Source organism: Alnus glutinosa, chromosome 6, assembly GCF_958979055.1.
Source record: "Alnus glutinosa chromosome 6, dhAlnGlut1.1, whole genome shotgun sequence".
Taxonomy (NCBI): Eukaryota; Viridiplantae; Streptophyta; class Magnoliopsida; order Fagales; family Betulaceae; genus Alnus; species Alnus glutinosa.
This window is the reverse complement of record NC_084891.1, coordinates 24121177-24143094: the sequence shown is the minus strand read 5'-3', so window position 1 is coordinate 24143094 and position 21918 is coordinate 24121177. Positions and strand designations below refer to the sequence as shown.

The window sequence follows — 21918 nt, the reverse complement described above, 5'->3', positions numbered from 1 at the left end:
AATGTCAGTTCATCTATAAGACCTTAGCTTCCAAGACCATTTGTTTAGTAGATTCTTATAATATGAAGCATAATTTTGAACATGTTTTTAGATGAGGTAGTTTTAAGCCTTCAATCATCCTAATAATAGCTGGCAAGCATAATAGGCATGTAGATTACCTTACAATCCAATGGTTTTCGGCAAAATATCGGAGAAGTTATTTAGCGGTCTAACAATGTAAACGATTTACACTACATATAATTTGAACCTAACCCCCCCTTCAATGAATATCCAAAAGAGTTCTTTAAATGACACACTCTGTTTAACCAACACAGGTACCTGTAGAGACAGGAGTCCACTCTAGATAAAAGAAACTAGCAGAAGGATTAAATGAAAATAGACAATGCAACTTGGACATATAATTCAACTAGAATGGTAAATGTATAGCCAGAAAGGAAAGAAAGAAAAGCAGTGGTTGGGGGAAGCTTTAACTGCATCATATACGAGCAACATAGGAATTGGCTTGAGTAACATATCTCACCCACCTATACGGATTATAAGTTCCAGATTTCTTTGCTATCTGCAAGTATTTTACCTGCATCAAGGAAACATATGAGGAACCGAGCATCGACAGAAGAACTCAAAAGGACAGATGTTAGCTTACTTGACCAAACAAACATCTGTACAATAAAACTATCATCCAGTTGACAACAATAATTACAGCCACATAATTGCAGGTTATAAACCCACCATGCATAAATAAGCTTTAAAATTTGACCAAGCCAGAGAACACACGAGTACTCATATGCAAAGTTGCAAACAGGACCAAATCACAGAGCAAAAGCATAAGGGTAAAAGATTAAACAGAACATTCAAACTAATGACAGCAAAACAATGCAAATATGTTAGTGCTTACAATCCACTCATGGGTTCAATGTGAAGGTGTAAAACACTTAGTTGCTAGCAATTAGTAAAGTATAGCCAACTAGCAAAATCCAAGACTGTCTTACCTGAAGCCTTGAAGCATTATACATTGGTATCGTGAAAGTCATGCTAACTGGTCCAGATTCTTTTGTGATGTTTCCTATTGTGAGCAGTAAAAGTTGCACAGATATGGAAATAAATTAATCACATTAAATTAACAAGAAATTAAAACACAAAAAATTCAACTTACTGGGAGCATCAACCAAGGTATTTAAATTGAGACAGATCAGGGGAGAATGATAAATCTTACCATGTGATTCTTGAGAAAATGTCAGCTTTGCACGCAGAGTATGTTCAGATCCACCAACAATCTGTTGTTTATCACACTTATCAGTAATGGTTTTTGCACAAGGAAGCATAATAATTGCATTAAAAGGCGAAAGCTTGCTCTACTAATTGACTACAGAATTACGCAATAATGCCATAAGAGGGATAAGAAATTTTGCCTTCTTTAAACCCCATTCAAGTCTCTTATTTGCTTCCTTGAAATCCGTTGTTTGTCCAAGTGCTCCAGGTTCCAACTCAAAACTAGCTCTGAAATAACACCAATTGAAAATTAAATCAGCGTACATTAAAACTGTAGTACAGCGTTTTCTGGCCAACCAGTATGGTCTATCTGTTATGACTCTTGATTTAGTAAATGATGGACAACCTTCTCTAAACTCTTTCAAATACCAAGAACGCAAGTTTGCTTTAGACATTGCCACAAATACTGCAGAGTTACCTAAAATTCTGCACAGCTTTCCAACAATATTTGTAGATACTCTGTTTCTCTGTGAGACAACAGAGACTGATGAACTATTAAAGTGTCCCATGTGGGGCTAAAGAGAATTTGCTGCTTTTCTGACAACTTTATTGAAACTGTGCCTCATTCTCTCCATCCACATGACCATACAAGTTCAATTAATCAAATGATTATATGATCTAATGAACATGAAACACACAAATACTGTAAAAAAATTCATAAAATGAGTTACCGCAGTAATTTTTTGATTATATATATTCACTAACAGGTAAAGCTAATTTCTAGGGTACATGTATTACTTTTGACTACAAAATTAGTAAATCCCTCAGAAGCATCAAATAAAATTAAATAGTTTTGCTGAATTACTTTATCTAGTTAACAACTCCATTTACTTCATCAAACAGTAGAGAGATGGTATAGAAGATAATAGAGGGATGGTGTAGAATAGTACCTGGTAGTATATTTTGGTAGTGGCATCGCAACCAAAATTGTGTTTGCAGTAATGCTTGAGGAGAACTCAGCACGTACTTTAATAATCACTTCAGCCTATCATTGCATTGTTCCATATAAGCAAGGGTATTACCATCATAAAAGTATTCCCTTGGTGAACTTTGATATAACTGAAAAGTACTAATTTTATATAACAACGTTAAAAATAAAACACATAAAAAGCCGGAAGAAAAAATTTGATATACCAGCCATTATAACATAGGGCAAAAGCACCCATTTTTATGACTAGTTTTTATAGCATTTTCAATGGTAATCATTATAAACGAGGACAGTATTAACCTTAAGGGCTCCTGCTTCTTCGATCAAAGGGTTAATACGAAAAGGAGGCTTGAACTCCTGAGTCATCCGGTAGTTCATGACGGTAAATTCACCATCTGGCGGTATCTAATTTAATTAGCATGAGGAAGCACCAGTTTAGACAACGGGAACAAATAAAATAATTTATTTAAACAATAAACATCTGCAAGCTACATTATCATAACATACTCACCAGGCTCAAAGTTTTGTCCATGTCAAAACTATCTAGACGTACAGATTGATGGAAATTACAATCGTCCAATATCACTGCTCCAGACCCAGATGAACTCCTGTAATCTACAATGGAAAGCAGCAGCGCCAAATATATTGGTGAAAGTAAGATCTTAAAGTATGACAAGAATCACTAGGAACATTTTCACAAACATAAGTTCACTATGGACAAGATATAAAAATAAAAAGCATTTACCTAAAAAAAAATGATTTATCAATCAAAAGCTACACGATTTACATGGAAATATGGCTTTTGAACTTGTGTTTTACTTGTCGACACGTGAAAAACTTGAGAGCCTCACGAGAATAAAGGAAAAATCAAAGTTTTAACATCATTTTATAAATAAAGTGGTGGTGTAACAGGTAAAACCAATAGAAATACCATAGACAGATCTCCCGCCTCTTCCAATTCCCAAATCATCATTAAAAGCTAAGCGGATTTCTGGATTGCCAGTGAGATAGCTCTTCATTTGAATGGTACCGTCTATCTCAGAAGTCAGTATATACCCCTGTTTAAACAAGTTTAAATTAAATTGATTTGCTCAAAAAAAGAGTTTAAATTGATTACAATGGTTTAAGTGCTGATGAACTAAGAAACAGTGCAACCAGTAAACTAATGAAAGAAATAAATAAAAGTACTCCGAAAAATCACCAAAATGAAAAGAATGAAAAATGCCAATTATAAGAAATATTTGAGAGAGAGATCAAGCTTAACTTTAGATCCACATGAATGCATCCAAAAGATTGGTAAATAGAATCTATGTGAAACTACAGAACTGAAAGTGTGTGCTGTCAACAGACAGCTGAACTTTTAATTAAGACTTGAGCAATGAAATTGAGTGAGAAACACATAAAGACACTGAAAATAAAATTAAAAACCAAAGAAGCAACATTAATCTTGGATAAAAGAATCGACAAAGACATTAAGCAATGTCGGATTTATAATACACTCTCAAAAGGTGTCAAAAAAAGCAGATAGACATCAGAGTCATTGTCTGCATAGGCAAAAACTGGAACTTAAGCACACATGATGCTATTTTTTAAGGCTTTTTAAAAAAAAAATTGAGTCTAAATAAGATTAAGAAATAGAAGAACAAATAAAATGACATAGTAATATCGTAAATACAGAAAAAAACAATGGTTAGAAGATGGAAGAAAAATAAGAGAAAGAAGATAAGAGGATGCAACAGTAATGCTACCTATATAGAAAGTTGAAGAAACTCACAGTGAAAGTTACAAAGAAAGGTGAGTGATTGAGAGAGAGAGACTAAAGAGATAGAGATGAGGTTTGAAAGTGGTTATTTCCTAAACAGGTTGGGGGGGTGCTGGGATGTGTTGAGGAGAGATAGACAGGAACTCCGGGAGTGTTTATATCCCGAATATGCAGGGTGGTGGTAGCATATGGAGTTGCTTGGTTTGTGTGGAAAATGGAAATTCAAATTGAATCATCTATCTTATTGTATGTGTTGAATTTTTTAGCTATCCATCATGCAAATTTGGGGCTTCTTGTGGAACCACTGTTGTGACACAGCTTTACCTTGGGTTTGTTCAAATAAAAAATATTGACAAAAGGCATAATATACCCTGAGCATCAGTAGGATGGAGATGATCAATCATAGAAGCTAAGCTCTTTCTGTTTCTACACTGAAGAAGCAAGTTGCCTACACGTAAATGAAGTTTCTTAGAATTCAACAGTGCCGGTTTAATGTTTTATTTTGCACAGCACAAAACTGCAAGTCATAGGGACCATACTACCTGCCTAACCCCTCTCCAAGGGAATTTAAATGCTTGCTTAGTATTAGTATCTCAGTTTTGATATTGGGACCACAAAAGGATTTTGTTTTTGTCCTGTCACCATCAAGAAAATATACAGGGGCTTGATTTTGCGTTATTCTGTAGTGCTGATAAACAGTATTAACTTCCTTGAGTTGTCCACAATTAGGTCAATTACCACATACAACAACACTGAAATTAGAATAATCACAACTATTAGAGTCAAATGAAGACACATGTACGTACACTCGAGCTAAAGGTGATGCTGATTTTCTCAATTATATCGACAAAAATTTCCTCCCTCCTCCTACCCCCGGGCTCAGTTGCTACAACAGATTTTGTGACAGCTGTTCCTGGCATTCTTTTGGTACCTGGCTGCACTTATCCAAATTTATAGACTCAATCAAATGAGAAGCACAAGAAAACAATCAAAACGACACCACTTGAGTCCCATTTATTGGAGAATTTGACCAATCAGATGACATCATACCATAAAAATGGATGCAGGACCAAGAGATTGTAAACGTGCAGCATCAACCACAATTGGCTCATTAAAAACATAAGACTTCAACATTTCCGTGGATGTTGTTCGTACATAACCAAAATCCTGCCAGTAAAAGACAGTCAACACATCTAAGTCAATATGTTACAGAAAGTGCTGTCAATCAATAAAATTAAGCAGTAATTTAAGTTCAACGCAGTGTCAAAACTTATTTACTGTGGAATGGGAATCTATATTACTTCTTGAACAGAAAGAAAACCACATAACATTCCATGAGAACTCAAGTGATTTATATATACTATAAATTGATGCAAAAATATATTATTTAAAGAGCAGAAGGGCGCAACCCTAGTACACATGAAATATATAAGAGAACCCCTACATTATAGAAAAAGAACATAATTCCAAAAACTCGTAACAATTAGAAACAGGTAAACTATTCCATGCAATTCTCCATGTATAAAGGGATTGTAACATCATCTTCTTCATCTCTAGCAATCCATTCTTACGATCTTCAAAGCTCATTGCAATCCACTCTCTCCAAAGACACCACATTAAGCACAAATGAGCTAGCCTCTATATTTTCAAAGCACTACGGTTTCCCAATTATCCCCTTCAACTTCCCAACAATTCGCTAACCCTTCGAGGCATAACCCAAGCAACACCAAACAACTAAAGAAGCGCACTCCACAACTCTGTTGCAACCTCACAATGAAGGAATAGATGATCTATATACTCCCCATCTTTCTTACACATAAAACATCACTCCACCACAATAACATTCCTCTTTCGTAAACTATGCAAAGTTAATATTTTTCCTAAAGTCGTCGTCCACACAAAGAACGCCACTTTCGAGGGAGCCTTAACTTTCCAAATACTCTTCCAAGGAAAAGGGGACCTTACAAGATTAGACACCACTTGATAGAAAGACTTAACTTGATTTCCTTTTAGATGGAATCCAACAAATTGTATCATCGCCTCCATGCCTTATTCTTTGAGAATAAAGCAACTCAAAGAATCCAAAATCCACTTCCGCCTCCCAATAATGCACAAGTCTAGTAAAAATAATATTCCAATGAATGTTTTCATTTCGGAACTGCATATGATCTGTCACTACGCATCCTTACCGCAAGCAATAGTGAATAATTCCGGAAATGAGAACTTCAAAGGCAGCTCCCCACATCAAACATCATGCCAAAATAGCACTTTAAATCCATCCCCTACCTCATACCTCATATGTTTAGAAAACTTCTCACTCCCTCCTTATACATTTCCACACTCCCACACCATAGGGCCCCTCAACCTCCTTAAAACACCTATCTCCCCTCTTACTATCATATTTAATGCTCAACACCGTTCTCCACAAAGCTTCCCTCTCCGTAGTATACCTCCATAACCACTTACCCAAGATGGCTTGATTAAACTGAATAAGATTTTTCACCCCTAAACCCCCTGAACTTATTAGAGTACATATATTCGACCACTTAACCAAATGAAACTCATCACCAATACCACCCAAAGAAAGTCCCTTTGAATAGGGAAAAGGGATAAATAATACGTCGGTAAATTAGAAAGAGTACTTTTTATCAAAGTTAAACTACCTCCCTTTGATAAATAAAGCATCTTCCAACCCGGCCACCAATGCTCCATCTTCTCAAAAATGCCACTCCAAATGGTAGGCCTTATAGTGAGCACCCAAGGAAAGGCCCATTTACTTCATCAGTAACGAAGTCACTCCACACCCAAGAATGCTAGCCAAACCATCCACATCTCCTACAGGAATAATCTCTGACTTAGATGCTTCTCTCTGCAAACCGTATGCCACCAACACCACTCTCAAATGATTTAGCTTACACATAGAAAGATCCCAAATATCCCATATATCACTTCAGGTGAACTAAAACAACCAGAATTGCAATGATACACCTCTAATATCAGTCTCATGCGCTGAGAGTCATGGCCAAACCATTAGGCTCTTGAAACAAAGAAATCTTTTTCTCCTGAAAATAGAAGTAAAACTATCTCTCACAGGAATATTTGAGGGAAAACGAATAATTCCAAGTACAAGACTACTTTAAATATCTAGAAAGAAATGCTCAAAATTTCTAAACTCATACACAATGCTTCAACACAAAGCATAGTAGATGATGATTCATCAACATTAGAACAAAAACGGAGAAAAAAAATTGGAATACAGCTTTGTACATAAGTTCAATAAATAGTAAGACCAAGGAATTAACACGGTAGGAGAGGATGCTTACAATAACTTCGTCAAGCAGCTCATACACAAGCACAAAATTTTTCCGCAATGAATCTTCATTAAGAACCCCAAGGTAATCTTTAATGACGCGAGCAATCCTTTGTAAAAGCTCCAAGACAAGAGAAGGTGAAATATTAACTCTTGTAGTTGCAACGAACAATAACCCAACAACCTTCACATGAAAGTAGTTTACACCATCCACATTCTGTCAATGGGAAAGATACATAAAAAAAAAAAAAAATCAGCACACTGAACCATATGGGTTATTAAATGACATATTTTAATTGTCACGATCCAGAGATCCTATATAAAAAATAATAAGCAAATTTAACAAAACAATTTCTATGTGAGGAAAATTTCATATTAAAGAAATCATGGTCAAAACCATCAAATAGTGTCAGTAATGGCATCCAGATCCTGAGTTGTGGAGTGGGGCATGTTTGAGTATTGTAGTCAACCAGAGAGCATGAGAAGAGAGGGCCTGCCGTGGGGGCGAGGGTGTGAGGGAATCACATTTTACTATCAACTTTAAGAGGGAATAATGCAAAACTTAAAGCCATTGTATTTATATGGTTGCATTTGGCCACATTGCAGCAGGATTTCCAAAGTTTTCTTAGTGATGTGGAGCTCCTAATATTGCTTGTATATGTACTTTATTTCAAATGAGAAGCCCACATTAGTTTGAGGGAGCTGGTTAAGATCAACTTTTTTGAGTTAGTGGAGATGGTTAGGTTCTCTCCTATGATTTGTCAAGTGCTCTCTCAGAAAAGGCAAAAATGCTCACAGAGTATTTATTTTTACTATTTTATGGCGAAAACTTGTCAATAAACTGATTCAACACTATTAAAACAAAAACAACAACAACCAACAACAAAAGTAATAAAATAAGTACACTAGTTGAAGTTTCATATGGAAGTCAAGTCGGGAGTATTCTGTTTCAACTAAAGAAATCTTGGGAATAATACGAAAGCTCTCTCCCTTGTCTCTCTTCCACAGCATCTTCCTGAAACTGCAACGCCCGGTTTCGTTGCTCTTTGGCCATGGGAGGAGGGAAGCACCTACCCCCCCCCCCCCCCCTCTCTCTCTCTCTCTCTCTCTATCTACCGCCTCTTTTGAGGACCCTATCTTGCTAGAGTTCTCTCTAACTCCGTCCGCCTCTTTTGAGACCCTATCCCACTTATCACAACCCTCACCAAAGTCATCACTGGCCATCCACCTCCTCCACTATTAGCTATGTGACAGACTAATAGCTACACGGTAAACATTTTAGGGGACATACAAAAAAGCTATGTAAAGTAATTGTATTTTTTTTGATAAGTAGTAAAGTAATTGTATTGACTAATCGAATTCATATTTCATGATCCAAGAAAAAAGTTAGTCACATTTGTGCTATAATCTAAAAGGACCTCACTCTTTACTTTGTTGTATTCCGTTAGAATGAGACGGGGCGGTGATGACAAACTTTCTTGAATTTCTTCCAGGAGAGGTTCGTTTGATGTTAGATCTTACTATAAAGTTATTGTTCCCCATGATAACATTCATTTCCCTTTGAGGAGTAATTAGGGGAATAAGGCTCCCTTGAGAGTGGTTTTCTTTACTTTGTCAGCTGCCTTAGGGAAGATCCTCATCATGAACAACCTAAGGAAACAACATATCATTATGGTTGAGTGGTATTGCATGTGTAAGAAAAATTGGGAGTCAATGGACCATCTTCTACTCCATTATGAGATCGCAGGTGCTCTTTAGAATATTATCTTCAACAATGTAGGGTTGGTTTGGGTTATGCCTAGAAAGGTGGTAGATCTTTTTGGGTTGCACCTTTGCACTTTTAATGAATTTGTGATTACTTATTAGAAAAAAAATCAATTGGAGCCCTAGAGTCAATTGTATAGCCAATCTCACATAGTACAAAACCAATGTACATGCACACTTTTATAATCCATCCCACCAATGTGTGGATTAACTTTCATAATACGGCGTATCACATCATATAAATCAGAAGCTCAGCTCCTAAGGAAGTACAATGCTGGACATTCTTACAGTAAGATAATACCTACAAAGACAGGTGGTGCCTCCTCCTCTTGCCCATCATCTTTCCAAAACTTCACTTTACGGAAAAATATTTCCGCGCTTCCCTTTTGCACTTCACCACGATCTGCAAGATTGATAATTAACAATTAACGGCCAAACAGAGTCTAACAATCCTTCCATAAATCAGAAAGTTAAATTAATTTACAAGATCGAAGCTGACTTGGACTTTAATTGCTAAGGAAACAATCACTGGATCTAAGAAAGCTCAACTAAAAGAAAACTCCAATGAATAAGGCATAATCCAAAACAGTGTGACGCATATATCAAAGCGCTAGTAAAGTCGAAATGTTCCGAGATCTTATTGAGCACAGATTGCATGCGTTGTTAATATATCATTGAAACAAATTGAACCATACAGCTTGGGTTTGATGTTTATATAGATTCATAGATTGAAGAAGGGTCATAAAAAAGAAAATTGAAAACAAAACAAAACAAAATTGAAATTGAGGAATTAGATTCGCGAAGTGAGAATGAGATGACTCACAATCGCGGAAGACGATGTTGTCTCCGCGCTGCGACAGCACGAAGAACTGCGAGATCATGATGACTCGACCGCTCGCTCTCGGATTTTGTGCGAATTAACGCCTCAATGGTCAGGCCAAGCTCAGATTGGCTTCGCTATTGATTTGTTTCTTCAGTCTTTTGTTGGATTTTACGCTTACAGCATAGCTATATGCTACTGCTGCTCTCGTTGTACTAACGGCGGATCGTTTAGACTTGTGTAGAATTGTCCAAAACGGCTGGAACCGGAACAGTTCCTTATAATTTAGGGGTATTTTTGTAAGAATAATGATTCAATGCCACCTAAATATATAACTTTTCACCACCTTGCCACATTGGTAAGGTGATCCTCCACTACTTTTTGAGTTTTTTTAATTTTTTAAAAATAAATTAAAGTGGGGGACCACCTTGCCACATAGACAAGGTAGTGGAAAGTTGTATATTTATGTGGTAGTGAATCATTACTCTTTTTGTTTTGTCACATTTTTTGGACGTGGTCGTTAAAATTTCAAATGCACTATTAAGAAGATAGGATTCTCTCCGTTTCAAATTTAATGAAAAATATTTATTTTATAATTAAAATTTAAAGTTTGTACATTTAACGGTGAATATAAAGCCACTATTAATACATCTTTTAAAAAAAAATTAAATAATATGAAATTGTAAACACCGTTAGATACATAAACTTTAAATCTTAATAATCTCCCAATTTTTTTTTGTTTTTTAGGCCCCAACCCAAGCTAGCTTCCAAAAACTTCAAAGAAGAAAATCTATATGGTAATTCAGTCCTTGTAAAAATTAGGGTTAAATAGCTATTTGCCCCCTGTGCTTTACGACCTTTATTTTTTGCCTCCTCAGTTTTACTTTTTACCAAATTTGGTACATGTAGTATATGAAAAGACGAAAATGTTATATCCGTCCAATTTTCCGTCAAAAACTAACGTTCAGCCACGTCATCCTATAAGTATTGGCGTGCATGCGCGACACCTGTTCTCGTGGCACACCTCGGAGCTGACGTGGCTACCATCTTTTTTTTAATGATTTCTTATATATATATATATATATTAAAAAAAAAATCTGGGGTGGCTGCCACCCCCATTTTGGCCAAGGGGGTGGCTCAAGGTACTATTTCATACTTATTCAAACCACAGGGGGTACAACATAAAATTTATAAAACCACATGGGTATATATTGGAAAAAAAATTTGTGTTTAAGTAACAAACATTTGGTCATTTTTTGGGTTATATCAATTGACTGCACATATAATTTTGTGTTTCCAATTGTTACACATGAGTGATTGTGTTTTGTTTTTTCTTTTTCTTTTTTATGAAGGGTTCAATTGTTGTCAACATGTTATTTTGATACACGACAGGCATACATGTTACTTTTTGTTCAAAACAGGCATACCAAATATACAAATATTATTTGTGTATAAAGTACCATTTGAGATATAATTGCAAAACTAAAGTACCATTTATGATACTTATTAAAACCACATGGGGCACATCATGAAACGTATAAAACCACAAGGGTATATATTGGAAAAAAAATTGTGGTTCTTAATTTTAACAATTTTTTTTTTTAAAAAAAATAAAATAAAATTATAGAAGTGGCTCAACCACCCCTTTGGGCCACATGGGTTCTTAATTTTAACAGGTTTTTTTTTAAAAAAATAAAATAAAATAAAATTATAGAGGTGGCTGAACCACCCCCGTGGCCCATTGGGGGTGGTCCACTCTCAAGGGCCAAAATGAAAAAAAAAATAAAAAATTAAAAAAAATAAATAAATTAGGTTTTTCGCCCTTGGGGGTGGCTGAACCACCCCCAAGGGCTCAAGCCACCCCAAGCCAAATGGGGGTGGTTTCGGCCACCCCCATTTTGGCCCTTGGGGAAGGCCGAACCACCCCCAAGAGCCATGGGGGTGGTTCGGCTACCCCCAAAAATGGCCTTGGGGGTGGCCTAGATTTTTTTATTTATATATATAAAAGAAATCATTAAAATAATAATAAAAAAAATGATAGCCACGTCAGTGCTGAGGTGTACCACGGGGACAGGTGTCGCGCATGCACACCAATACCTGTAGGATGACATGGCTATACGTTAGTTTTGGATGAGAAATTGGACGGACGTACCATTTCCGTCTTTTCATATATCACATGTACCAAATTTGATAAAAAGTAAAACTGAGGGGGTAAAAAATAAAGGTCGTAAAGCGCAAGGGTGTAAAAGACTATTTAACCCTAAAAAATATATATATAACCCATACAAAGACCCGAGCCTTCGAAAAAAAAAAAATTATATAGATTGACATCTCAAAATATGACATGACACATTTTTACATCTTCTTTGCCCACCCATTAATGTTTTTCAGAACTTCTTTCTCCCATCCACAATTCGACTCTTCCCCTTTTTTTCTTTTATTTTTTTCTCTTCTTTGCAAGCAAGAAATGCAAAAGCCTAAAAGATACATATTAAAAAGGACTAAAGGCTGGAGGAGACTCAATATTCAATAAATCATATTTTTCTTCTAGTTCTAGTCTTCTATCTCCTCCTCCTCATTCTTCTTCTTTTTCTCAACTAGTCTCATTGTATTGTGCTATTTTGGTCAAGTTTAGCTGTTAGGCCCCTACACAGGTCACGATTGTCTTGACAAACAGCACAAAACTTGTTAAATGGCTAGGCTCCCTAGGTGCTCTATTGTTTTGGTGTAGATAAGTGTTTAGGTGAAAGCAAAGGCCAAGTTCTATTCACAATGTTGATTTTTTTTTTTTTCATTGTTAGCAATATGATGTTGATTGCCTTTTTTTTTTTTTTTTTCGTCGAGACCCATGTTAACGGTTTTCCAAACAACCTTCTTGGCGGCTCTTGAAATTCACTTCTTAAGTGTCTTGTCCGGACAAGTGCGAACCCAGTTTCAAACGAGTGTCTTAATAGCTCTTTATAATACATTGCATCCGGAAGTGACCTTTGTTCTTCACAACTTTGATGAGCTTTGTCAAATACTCCTAAATACAAGATTCCCCAGCCAAGTGTTACATTCTACCACCTGTTTTAAACACCGTCCAATCAAAAAACCTAACAAACTTGATCGACCATTCCTAATGTCACCATGGGCAAATCGTTCAAATAAATGACTAACTATTTCCGTTTGCTTTTGCTGTCTCATCAACGACAGACAGTTTTATTCGTTAATCCTGTGTCAATAAACGACCGCCAGCTTTGGTTCTCATCAACCTCATATTAGTCTAAGGCTCTTAAGTTATTGTTAATCCCAAACGACAACATAAAAAAGAAGGCAATTTTAGCTACTATTTAATAAATAAAAAGCCTCATCTGGGTTGGAGCCCGTCACAACTCACGAGTCCCAAAGGTTCACCAAGAACTTTCCAATTTAACCTGATTTAACTTTCTTGTTACAGACATGGCAATTTCAATTGCATTAAGAACCACCAATAAGTTCATTTTTTTAAAAAAAAAAAAAAAAAAAACAGAGAGTTTGTAACAGTGAAGCCCAGCTTGTGGCAGGCAAGTCAACACCAAAAAGCTTGATCTTTGACAGAGCAACTGCCCTCTTCTCCAATGCTGCTTCCCTTCAAATCAAGTGTCCACTTCTCAAATGTACAATTGAGGAAATCATAATACCCTCCATGAATAGAGAGCAGCCCTTTTCTGACCCTCTCTTGTATCCACGGGTATGTAAGCAAGTTCAGTAATGAACGGTTGACTGATTCCTGCTCAACAAATTTACAAATTTGAACAACAATTACTTCCATGATCAACATGTTCTGAGACTCAAAATCTCTACCAGTTTTATCATTCTTCTAATACCAACACACTCATAATCTTTCTTTTCACAAGCTTTAGAATTTTATATTCTGCCAAGTTGAATCTAGTTGATCACTAATGTGATAGTCTAGGGAGATTGTAATGTAAAATAAATGGAACCTTCTCACAGTGTCTGCATTGCTGGTCAAAGCTAAAGTGGGCTGCATCAGCTTTTGTTCTTAACTTGGCTACTTTCCCTTTAATGACCCACTTTTCAACAAAGCTTCTGAAAAGAGAAATGAACTGGAATGAGAAATTGAGTAAAAAATACAGATTTAATAGAAACCATGATTGCAAGCCACAAGTAATTTAGAAGTTGTATAACCAAACCTTGAGTCCACATCATCTTGCATGCTCATAAGGGCTTGTATTCCAGCACAGCTACTGTGACCAATGACTAATATATTCCCAACCTGGAGACGTATTTTCCACAGTAAATAAGTATAGGCATCTAAACTGAAGTGATTCAACAACTCTAAATAACCTTATATAGGAAAACCTCTACACAGTTTTATCCTGTGTATTTATCCAATTATAAAGAAAACATGCAGCATATTGTCCAAAAGTTTCATCAGCTACGTACAATTATAAATGAACCACAGTAACTGTTATGATTCTGCAGCCTAATTTCCTTTCCTATTTCAGCTTAAAGGCATTCCTTTTCCCCCAACATAAATTCATTCTAGAAATTTATTTGCAGTCCATCAAATTCTTGTTCAAAAATTTCATCTTCCAGAGTTTCACACAGTATTTTTTCCAGTCAATTTTATAATGTTAAAAGGCTTCACTCCGACTGTTTTTATTCTTTTCTTTTCTTTTTTTCTTTTGGGAGTTAAACTCTTCACTTACTTCAAGAGTGTTTACCGCAAACTCAAGAGCAGCATTAGTTTCTGTTGGTCCATTCTGTAAAAAGATAAAACATAAATAAATTGTTATACTTGACTACGGCAAAATCAATTGGAATGTTTTTTTTTTGGGCAAGTTCAAAATCAATTGGAATGTTCTGTACTATAGTACATAACATACTAGTTAATTTGTAGAGCACTACCTCAAGTGGGGGAACAAGATTCGCAACATTTCGAATCATAAAGGCTTCTCCAGGTTGAAACCCAAGGATGTTAGAAGGGCATACCCTAGAATCTGCACAAGCAATTACCATAAACTGTTCTTGCATTTGTCAGTTAACATATCTACCCAATCTTATTCACAACAACATGGAGCAGCGTAGAAAGCAGGTAGGAAAGACTTCATAAAGTATCTAGCTCAAAAATCAAATAAAAAGATAAAGTTTGCAGTGCATCAAGAACAATAAGCAGTATCAAGTTTGTTTATCACCTTAGGGTATTGGACTTCAGCAAGAGCTTGAAAATGCTCCAACTCCTTTCTATTCAAAGCAAAAGTCAGTTAATTGGTAATAGGCAAAGTAATTTTCCTATAGCCAGGAACCTCATATGCAAACTAAATGCTACTCACATATATTTCTGCTCCTTGAAATTAAGAAACCTCTGTTTCATTTCACCAAACAAGTCCTGGCCACCGTCAGTTTTGCCCACATTTTTCACTTTATAGTTTATAAGTTCTTGTGCAAGTCCAGGTGAATTGCTCGAAGCTTTCAATCTTGAAACTTGGTTTCTCCTGCAGATAGAGAAGCCAAATATTTTAAGGATAAATAGATTTCCAATAGAAAGTTCAGTTCAGATCCTCAAGGTAAAATTTTCACAGAACAAAATATTTAAGTTAAAGCGGACACATCCTTATCTTTTGGGTCAGCAACAAAAGCAACAGTTGAATTGATGTCTGCAATAATAAGGGTGCAAGACTCTTAGCAATCAAAACTAGATATTGCAATACATGCAGTAGAGATCTAGATTTGTCTTACCATGAACAACGTCAACTGAACCAATCAGCAGGTTTTATATGTGTGAAAACACCATGGGGAAAGAAAAGAAAGGATAGAGGATGGTTGTAAATAAATGCATAGATAGACAAAAAGATTATGTGACTAATTGATAAACTAAGATGACTAACTACAAACACATAAAACAATAGGACTTGACCATCCAGAATCTGTAGCAACACTTGGAGCAAGCCTGTTGTGCAATGCACAATGCAAGACCTCTGAATCAACTAAATGCACAATGCAATGAAAGTAGTAGCAACAGAAGGAAATTAATGAAACTGCAAAATCATAGAAATTGACCTTCATCCACAAGCACAACTTTTTCAAAATTTTTTTACAGAGACAGACTGTACATAACAACACAAATCCATTCAGTTTAAGAACTTACAATTGAAATTCATGACATTTAACATTGATATAGTCTCAAACCGTGAGACACCTATTTTTCTCACTTTCAAAACCTAACCAAACTAGAATGCGCGTAACAGTAATTGTTGATGACAAAAATGTTACAGATACCTTTGCCCTCAAGCTCGTATCAAATACTAAATTCTGTTTCTTTATTGCACAAAGGAATGAAATACCATGTCCTAGGGGCCTTAGTTTCAGCCTGCTACAGCTTGTTTCAATCGTTCCAGATCCATATTTTTTCTTTTCCTAGTTTTCCCATCTTTCTTTGAAACATGGGTCGTAATTTTACCATTGCAGTGATAAAACCAAAACCCATCAGGATAAAATAGAATACTTTGGTACTTATCAATCATAATACATAAATAAACAAACTTACTCCACTGAAGGCAGAAATGCTAAATGGGCCTTCTCGTCCTTTGCCAATTTGGTCTGGGAATTAAACATTCGCGGAAGAACGTTAGATTAATACTGAATAGGAAAGAAATTGGCAATCTTAACACCCAAAAGCAATAAAATACTTTCAAAAAGGGTAAGCAGATAATTTAACCCTAAGAATAAGAAGAAACAGGGGACAAGTGTGGAAGAACTCACTGTGTTTGGATTTAGAAAAATTCTTCGAGAACCCACAAAGGAATTGCCAAAACCAGAAAAGGGTGGGCAATGATAGGAGTCGCCAAAGACCCTGGATGAGCTTAGAGCTACCATTCTTGATATGAACGTCCGGGCTCTACAGCCTGTGTTTATTTGTATTTTTATTTTGAAGTAATTTTTCGAGGTTAGAGTCGTTAGGGGCTTAATACGATTTAGGATCGCGTGCTTACACAAATGTCTTGGTTTTTTTTTAAAAACAAAAAAAAAAAACAAAACAAAAAAGCTCCAACAGTAAACAAACAGAAAATATTAAAAAGATGATATTACTGACGAATTTGGCAGATCATCTCTGTTATGGCCTTTGCATTTGGTGCCTTTGACTTGAAAGCCATATACGTAATCATCCTTATCAAGTAAAGAACATTATGAAATATTTATCTTCTAATATTATTTATAACTCGTTGGTGCTTGGTTGTGTAGCTATGGAATTTGCAGTTGAGAGTTGAGAGATGAGGCATGGCAAGCAAGACATACTTATCCAACTAGCAAAGACCAATAATTGTCCTTTCTTTTGATTTTTGAATACGTGGAACAAGTTTCTATTCGTTATTGGCCGGCCCTTCTCGCGGCTGAGGATGGACTGTGCAAAGCAATGTCTTATTCAAGGATGTCTTTAGCTTGGCCACCTGCGAATCTTAACTTTTTTTTTTTTTTTTTTTTTTTGAAGATACATTAAGAAATTACAAACAAAACATAATAACAAAGCTTGTACAGTCATAAATTAAATTAGGAAATAAAGTATGCGGATGCAATGCTTTCGAAGATGCGGGCCTAAAGATTCGTAACATGAATGTCAAAAATCTGGGCCACCAATTAAGGTAGTTTGGTGTTGATACATAACCCTAAGGCTCCAAACACAGTGATAAGGGTGAACAAGTGGAAGGAACAAATAATCCCAAAGAAAAAGTAGATATTACAAAAATAATAACATAAACAGCAGAGGTTCAGACGAAAGAGTGGGAGCTTGAATTCGTTGATGGCCGAAGTGAAGGAAGGCGGGGGGAGCGGACAGAGCTGCCATGCTCTAGCGAGAAGATGGCAGTGGAGCGAACGACGACCATTAGTGGAAGCAGGAGACGCTGGAGAACCCGTTGGTGAGGGGCGTGTCTTGTAAAAGTTGATAGAGGAGCGTAGATCTAGATCCGAAAATTTTAATTATAACCCATTGCCAAAAAGTACAGAGAATTCGGTGGAGAATGGAGAGAATGATCAGAAACAGCTTATGTGTGGAGACAATAAACATAAAAACACTAAAAGGATGAGAAAAGTGGATAGGTATCTAGAGTTTATGGCTTATCTCCAACGGCCATAGAAACTGAAATGAACATGGATGAATGAAAAGGAAGCTAACGGAAGGGGGAATGATGATTAGGTAGAGGGCCTTAGAAGAGGCAAAAGGCAAAGGAAAAGGGGTGGCTTCCCTTTCATGTCGGTAAGTAAAGGGGAGATTTCAGAAATGAGGAGAGAGAACAGAGCGTTTATCTCTCGTAAATTTAGCTACTCACTTTCAAAAATTGTACGAAAGTAATACTATTTAATAGATTATTATATAACTAAAATAATGTGACAATAATATTTTTTTTACAAGTTATTTTGATTTAAATAATAATTTTAACTATCACATTATTTTAGTTATATTATTACGAAATTTTAATTGTACGACGGCCTGTTAAATAACAATGAACATAACTACAAACATGTAACACACCGGAGCTTGGACTCTGGAAACCAATCCAAGAAAAGAAAAGAAAAGAAAAGAAAGACGTGTGTTAAAGAAGATTCATCTCTGGGTAGAAAATCATGAGCAAGCGCTTCTTCTCTTTGGGTAGAAAGTCATTCCACATAGTTTACGTTCTTCTATAGCAATACATGACCAAATATTCATTGTTTTTATTTTTTCTTTCTTTCCTTTATATTTTTTTTTTTTTTTTTTTTTTTTCAGTCTCTCTCTCTCTCTCTCTCTCTCTCTTCCAACCCCAACACCCATTTACATTATATTATCCAAACTCAAAAGGAAATGATCAAAGGCCAGATAGCAAAAATGCATTGTCCCCCTCATCAAACGAACCATAAAACCGAGTCCGTTTGTTCCCCGACACCGCCCGGCCCAGCCCAGACCCCGAAGCCCGATTCTCCACCACAGCCTTCAACGCCCGCTCCAAGCCCGCAATCTCCTCCTCTCCACCCGCACCACTCGCAGCCCATTTCACCGCCACCACACTCTTGGTCCGCCCACCCACCGTCATCATCTCCGCCCGCACCGCTCTGGCCCGCACCGACCGAATCGCCCGAGCCAAGTCCAGGTTCAAACCGGGCCGGTCCTCGCAGCACAGAGTCGCTTTCATTTCCTTCTCTCCAACCTCACAGTAACTCAGAGTGGCCTCGTCAGACTCGCCCGGGAATAGCCCCCCCACCGATGCCGCACCACACGCGTCGCCATCCTGACGCGCCACGTCATCCGCCTTCTTCCTCAGCTCCTTCACGTGCTCGACCACCTGCGCTAGCAACGTAGCCTTATCCGTCTGTTCCAAGACACAAGCAAAGCAAGTCCCCAAATTACCTAAAATACCCCGGCGTTTCGATCTAAATAACGAGTTAAGGGATGCAAACTGCAAAGAGAACTTGAATATACAGACCTTAGCAGCGTTAGGTAGGAGGGTGCGGAGGGTGGAGAGGTGGGCGTTGATTCGCTGCCTGCGTCTCCTCTCTGCGTCCTTGTGGCTCCTTGACGCCGAGCTCATCATAGAATCCCCACCGTCCATCAAATTGACCGCCGAGCTCGGTTCTTGAACACGTTCACTCTTTTGGCACTCCCACACACAGTAGCCTTGAGAAGGAAGCATATCTTTCCTGTTTCTAGGCGAATTGAAAAGAAGCAAGAAATTAAACAACGTTAACAATAACAATAAACTGTATAAACATAACATAGACCTGGAGTTTATGGTTTTATTGAAAGTACTGGAACGAAGATTTACCTCTGCGAAGAATCCGACGTCGTTTTTTGAAAGAGCACCAGGCGGCTGGCACAGACACAAGCGAGAGGAACTAATTAAAGAGGATGAGACGAGTCGTCGAGGGAACTGAAAAATGAAAAATGCAAGATCAGGTTTAACTGTAATGGTAAAGACCGTAAGAGTATAAAAAGAGAGACAGTGGTACCTTTTTTTTTTTTTTTACCTCTGACTGTTAAAAAGGTGAAACGTTAACCGAGGTGGGACTAGGAGGGTTAACCTTAACAGTTTAAGTGAAAGCTCACTAGTCCATGACACACCGTACGTTCGCCTGGTTTGATTGACATTGACGAAAAATTTAGTTTTGTTTAGTTAGGCCTTCACTTTCTTTTCTTTTCTTTTCTTTTTTTTTTTAAGAACTGTTGCCGTTTTTAACTCGAGGTAAAAACTGAATATGTGATCAGAATGTGGAGGCACAACTTATGTTGATACTTCTTTCTTTCCAAAAGTTTCACCGTGTATGCATTTTAAAAGGATTTGGTAAATGCCAACAGAGAGAAATGGGAATAGTTTGAGGGAAATGGGTCCCAATGTGTGGGGTCTATTCTATGTGAGGGGGTGTTGTACTCCTATTGTACACATGAAGTACAAATAACATTTTTCATCACACTACTATTCTACTATGCTTATGTGACCTTGTCAATCTAACCTTAAATCAATCTTTATTTATTAAAAAAAAAAATCATTAATAATAGATTGAAAATGACACGCTAGCATAATGTGACAATGGTGTGTCATATAACATTACTCTTAATAGAATAAGGGCCCTCTCTAATTCAAGTGAAGTTATTAAAATTTTGTTTTGTTATATTTAATGTTGTACATAGTATAACGTCGTTTAAAATTTTAAGTGATATGACAATGCGTATGATATATATACCATTATAAAAACTTTAATCGGAGCTATCAAATAAACTCTCTTCATTTAACCTATCTAGCGGAATGAAAACAATTGATATACCAATGACAAATCTTCACGTTTGGTGTTTCATAGACAAAGGGATCAAAGATGAAATAAAGAAGTTACGGTGTTTTTTCATGTAGCACAACATAACCTGTGATAGCCATTTAATAAAGGGTAAATGTTTCATAATTCTCTGAGTATGGGCGCGATTTTAAAATGGTTCCTTACCTTTTAAAAATGATTTTTAATTCTTTCAATTTTTCGCGAATTTGAAATGAGTCATTCCGTCACTTTTTCGTCCATTTTCGTAACTTTCGTTAGTGTCACGACAACATTTTTGCTACATCACCTTAAAATATTATTATTTTTTAAAAAAATATATATAAAAAAGAAAAAAAAAAAAAAAAAGGGTTGGAGTGGTAGCCATTCGGGGAGGAGGTGGCCGCGCGCCACCCCCTTGTCCCTAGGGGTGGCTTTCAGGCCACCCCCAGGCCCTAAGGGGTGGCATGCGACCCACCCTCAAAGGTGGCCGATGCCACCTCTTTTTTTTTTTTTTTTTAATTTTTTTTAATTTTTAAGTAAAATTATTAAAAAAAATAATATTTTAAGGTGATGTGGCAAAAAGACTAACGTGACACTAATAGAAGTTGCGAAAATGGACGGAAAGGTAACGAAATGACTCGTTTCAAATTCGCGAAAAGCTGAAGGAGTTAAAACTCATTTTTAAAAAGTCAATAGATCATTTTCAAACAGCGCTTCGACTCAGAGAGGTTTTTTTTTTTTTTTAGACATGTCTACACAAGAGGGGAGATGTGAGATTCGAACTAGCTAGTGATCTCCGCTTCATGAGGTATGGTCTCCAGCCGATTGAGATACCCCTTATGAACGACTCAGAGGATTACGATATATTTACCTTTTAAAAAAAAAAGTCAAATTAGATTAACATGAGCGAGACTCATTTTATCCTGCTTAATAAATACATGGCATTGAGTTGGTGTCAATATTTGACCTGAAATAGACGTGATTTACATGAATTGCATATTGTATTAGCAAATAAAAGAATTATGTTTGAATAAATTCCACAAAAATTGTTTTAATAATATAATATTAACTAAACTATCATATTCATATGAAATCCAAATAAATACTTAATTACAGCACAAACATTAATCTCTAGGTATATTTTTTTATTAAATTCTAAGATCTAGCTCATACATAAGATCAAGGTCACAAAACAGGACCCTCTCCATTTAACTTGAAATGAAAAAATTCATGGTCAATATTAAATTTTACAAATTTAATAATGTATATGTTGCAACGTCACCAATACCATTAAATACATC

General features: G+C 36.4%; 3 protein-coding genes across 5 annotated transcripts; all 3 read right to left on the bottom strand.

Annotated features, from left to right (window-relative positions):
* Window positions 1-154: 154 nt before the first annotated feature.
* Window positions 155-10053, bottom strand: LOC133870733 (AP-4 complex subunit mu). Its single transcript, XM_062307940.1, has 13 exons — window positions 9857-10053; window positions 9339-9436; window positions 7283-7486; window positions 5010-5126; window positions 4766-4894; window positions 3129-3255; window positions 2709-2812; window positions 2498-2602; window positions 2160-2254; window positions 1410-1497; window positions 1214-1274; window positions 990-1063; window positions 155-574 (listed from the first exon to the last, which is right to left on the bottom strand). Exons 1-13 carry the CDS (start codon window positions 9912-9914, stop codon window positions 476-478), a joined length of 1359 nt encoding a protein of 452 aa, XP_062163924.1. The 5' UTR covers window positions 9915-10053; the 3' UTR covers window positions 155-475.
* Window positions 10054-13164: 3111 nt separating this feature from the next.
* LOC133871763 (beta carbonic anhydrase 5, chloroplastic-like) lies at window positions 13165-17103 on the bottom strand. 2 transcript variants are annotated; one of them, XM_062309179.1, is made up of 10 exons: window positions 16932-17103; window positions 16601-16743; window positions 16386-16438; window positions 15172-15333; window positions 15034-15082; window positions 14747-14860; window positions 14548-14601; window positions 14029-14111; window positions 13819-13924; window positions 13165-13604 (listed from the first exon to the last, which is right to left on the bottom strand). In XM_062309179.1, the coding sequence occupies exons 1-10, from the start codon at window positions 17002-17004 to the stop codon at window positions 13404-13406; spliced, it is 1038 nt and encodes a 345-aa protein (XP_062165163.1). In that variant the 5' UTR covers window positions 17005-17103; the 3' UTR covers window positions 13165-13403. The 2 variants fall into 2 exon arrangements, with proteins under 2 accessions (XP_062165163.1, XP_062165164.1); XM_062309180.1 differs by having other exon boundaries at window positions 16928-17102.
* Window positions 17104-18429: 1326 nt separating this feature from the next.
* Window positions 18430-19764, bottom strand: LOC133871151 (transcription factor bHLH30-like). 2 transcript variants are annotated; one of them, XM_062308528.1, is made up of 3 exons: window positions 19636-19764; window positions 19297-19516; window positions 18430-19182 (listed from the first exon to the last, which is right to left on the bottom strand). In XM_062308528.1, the coding sequence occupies exons 2-3, from the start codon at window positions 19501-19503 to the stop codon at window positions 18682-18684; spliced, it is 708 nt and encodes a 235-aa protein (XP_062164512.1). In that variant the 5' UTR covers window positions 19504-19516; window positions 19636-19764; the 3' UTR covers window positions 18430-18681. The 2 variants fall into 2 exon arrangements, with proteins under 2 accessions (XP_062164512.1, XP_062164513.1); XM_062308529.1 differs by having other exon boundaries at window positions 19297-19510.
* Window positions 19765-21918: the final 2154 nt, after the last annotated feature.